The following is a 3211-nucleotide window of genomic DNA, read 5'->3' on the forward strand; positions in this document are numbered from 1 at the left end:
AACCATTATATGCAGGGCGGCATCACAGTTGCATTCGCATTTGGTAGGATACTTCACAGCTATAGAGTACAGCAAATAATGGATTGTATGAGCCCTAATAACCCTCTATACTTTTCGCTGTCCTCGGCTTCCTCTCCCAAAGTAGGAATGTGGAGAGCCAAACAACCAGACTGAAATATAACATAGCTCTCATCTGAGCACGATAACCATCAGAAAACACCTGCCGAACGGCATCCCGAGTTTCATCGGGGAGCATCTTTATATTTTGGACAGAGTCAGAAATTCCTAGTCTTTCGGACGGTGATAGCAACATTGAGAGGGGCCCTGAGATAGAGTTGGTCAGGATGGTTGAGCTAGTGTAAGTTAGTTTTACAACTCAGTGTAGCAAAAATTTGAGGAGGATCCCAAGTGAGTTAAATGTTTGCTTACCTTATTGCAAGCCCAATTGTGCCTCCTAAGACTCGAATCTGAGTGATGGCACCCATTGCAACAGCTTAGCAGATGTTAATAGAAGACGAGACAACTTAGAATACCATTTAAACTTACCCATATCCTCTCGTGGGATTACGAGCGGGACGAACATCAAGAGCGTCACTAGAACTGTTCCAAAGCTAAATCCCATGATGACCTCGTAGCCGTACATCTGTTTGTCGCCGTTGATTCCCACAGAGCTTGCGAGACCCACGCCTAGAAGCTGCAACGAGGCGCCAGTGATGAGAATGTAGAAGGGTGGAACATTTAGCTTGCTTGCCAGTGAACCACATATGGCGGTCGCAAATGGTGAGCAGAGGAGCAGAGGAAGTAAATGAATTCCGGCATCAAAGGGGCTGAGCCCATTCACGGCTTGGAACCTCTGCGGCAGATTGATGATTACCGTCATAAACGGCGGCCCAGTGAAGAATCCAACTCTGGCGCAAAGTCAGCGTGCTACAATCAATATGCTATCCTGAGGTAGACTTACAAGAACATGCCGACGAAGAAACGGCTCTTCATCAGGCGTAATGGGAATATGGGCTCTTGGACGACATGCTCCCTGCCAACGAGTCTTTCCCACCCAACGAAGATGACAAACAGCGCGCCTCCTAAAGCTAGTGTCACAATGACCGCGGGACTGCTCCAAGGATACCGCGCGCCGGCCTCCTCGAAGCCAAAGACAACCAGGATGGAAGCGGCGAGAAGTATCAGGGCTCCTATGACATCCAATCGCGAGAGCGATATAGCGGAAAACTTGTCTCGGAATCTCATCGCCATTGCAGGGTTGCCTTGGTACGGAAAGCGCGTCGGAAGAACGAAAGCAATTAGAGCGGTTGCGATGACCCCAGCCGGAGCATTGAGAAGGAAGACCCATCTCCACGACCCGTGGTCGTTGATAGCGCCACCAAGGATTGGGCCAAGAACAGAACTGAGGATGAAAACCATTGACGTAATGGCCACGTACTTGCCCCATTGCGTAGGAGGGACCATCTCAGGATTGATGACCGTGACCATCGAATAGATGCCCGATGCTCCCATGCCCTGGAAAGCACGGAAGATGATGAGCTGGAGGATGTTGGATACGGAGCCGCAGACGATGGAGAAGATGGTGAAGAGCGCAATGGCGAGAAGCAGCATCGACTTGCGGCCTAGGATGTCGCTAAATTTGGCGTATATGATGAGGAAACCAGTGTAAGTCAGCAGATATGCGGTCACGATCCAGTCTCTCTGGTCGAAGCCTCCTAGGGCATCGGTGATGGAGACCAGAGACGTACTGACGATTGTAGTTTCGAGCGTCGACAGCAGTAATGAAAGGCACAGAGCAAAAGTAAGAAGATACAGCCTCCAGCCAGTGATGTACACGACCGGGGGTGTGTTACTCTGGCTTGGAGATCCGGCCTCCGGGTTTTCTATATCCATCGGCTCCATCACGGCTCCGGCGCTCGAGCCAGCCGTCGCCTCAGCGGGCTGGCTCGAGATTTCAGGCGAGTGGTCGTCATTTGGGGTACGGAGCCGAATGGCGATGCCTTCCGGACTGGATTCGGTTGCCATCCACGACAAACTTGCATTTAATGTACGATGCAAGCCGTCTAGTCGGAAAGTATGCCTTCATCGGAAGGATTGGGCTGGCCTGTAGTGATGGTGCCAGTTGACTTAGCCAGGGGGTCAAGATGAAAGCTGGCCACAGCAAACTTGTCCATTCCGACCCCGACGGCGCGCGCAGAAGCAGTACGACATTGCGGCACAGCAGACCATTTAGGTCTAGGCTCAGTGCTCTGATCACACATATGGAATATTTTCACAACAGCGGCTTGTTATGAGAGCAGTTTACCTAGTTAGTTGTAGGCTTGGATAGGACATTCGCATGCTGTTTCACGCTCCAACAGTGTTCAACTAAGGTAGATGTTCCTGGCCACCGACCGTAAGTTGCGGGCTCCGTAATGCGTACGAAACTGACCGACTAACAACAAATATGCTTGCGTGGATCTTTCCAACTGCCTCGGCGCGCGGGCCTTAGCTCTTGCACAATTTATTATCAAGTGAGAAGAGTGCTGAACTTACGAACGATTTGCAAATGATTGAAAGACGTCCAATGCCATTCCATCTGAGGAAGACGCTCTTTGGATTCTAACACTAATCAATAACATCATCTGAAATCAAGAGCGGATTAGCAGAGTAATAGAGAGGTCAAAAGATCACGTGATAAGCCTGGTCGAAAGGGAGAAGTGAAACGCTGCAGTTAGCGCGCCTCGGGTGCCGTCAGGACGGTTTCGCCGAAAGGCTCCATGTAACATGTGGGCTGAAAGCTGCGTCAATTTGCCATCGTCAAGGCTGTGCTGCAGAACCGCCCCAGGTCGATCTCGCGGCTAGTCTCTGGGCTCCAATGGTTGCTAATGGGGTCTTCAGCTGCGAAAACTCGCTGCTTCATGAGTTTAGAAGAGCCCATGGACGAGACTTTGCTTGAGAGTGATTCTCACAGCCTAATCTAGGCATGTGGATTGATGTGTAGCAACGACCACCTGTTTAGGCTTTTCTACTAGGTATTGTTGATTATGATGTCCCCTCTAGAAATGAGTAGTTGTTTGATAGTCTAGCTACGAATACTCAAAACAGGAGAAGGGGTTGCTGCTGGTCAGCATTACGATCAAACAGGATTGGCGTTACCAAACGATACGCCTGCGTGCTACCTAGGTAATGTTAGTCTGGGTTGCCTTCAAGTCTAGAATAGCGGTGGTGG

At 50.3% G+C, this 3211-nt stretch overlaps 1 protein-coding gene across 1 annotated transcript; it reads right to left on the minus strand.

Annotated features, from left to right (window-relative positions):
* Positions 1-275: 275 nt before the first annotated feature.
* Positions 276-2573, minus strand: UCRPA7_6990 (putative mfs multidrug transporter protein; the record flags this gene model as incomplete). Its single annotated transcript, XM_007919525.1, has 5 exons — positions 276-324; positions 430-493; positions 547-908; positions 962-2008; positions 2536-2573. 5 exons carry the CDS (start codon positions 2571-2573, stop codon positions 276-278), a joined length of 1560 nt encoding a protein of 519 aa, XP_007917716.1.
* Positions 2574-3211: the final 638 nt, after the last annotated feature.

The sequence above is a fragment of the Phaeoacremonium minimum genome (assembly GCF_000392275.1).
Source record: "Phaeoacremonium minimum UCRPA7 unplaced genomic scaffold PA7_03_scaffold_496, whole genome shotgun sequence".
In the NCBI taxonomy this organism is placed as follows: Eukaryota; Fungi; Ascomycota; class Sordariomycetes; order Togniniales; family Togniniaceae; genus Phaeoacremonium; species Phaeoacremonium minimum.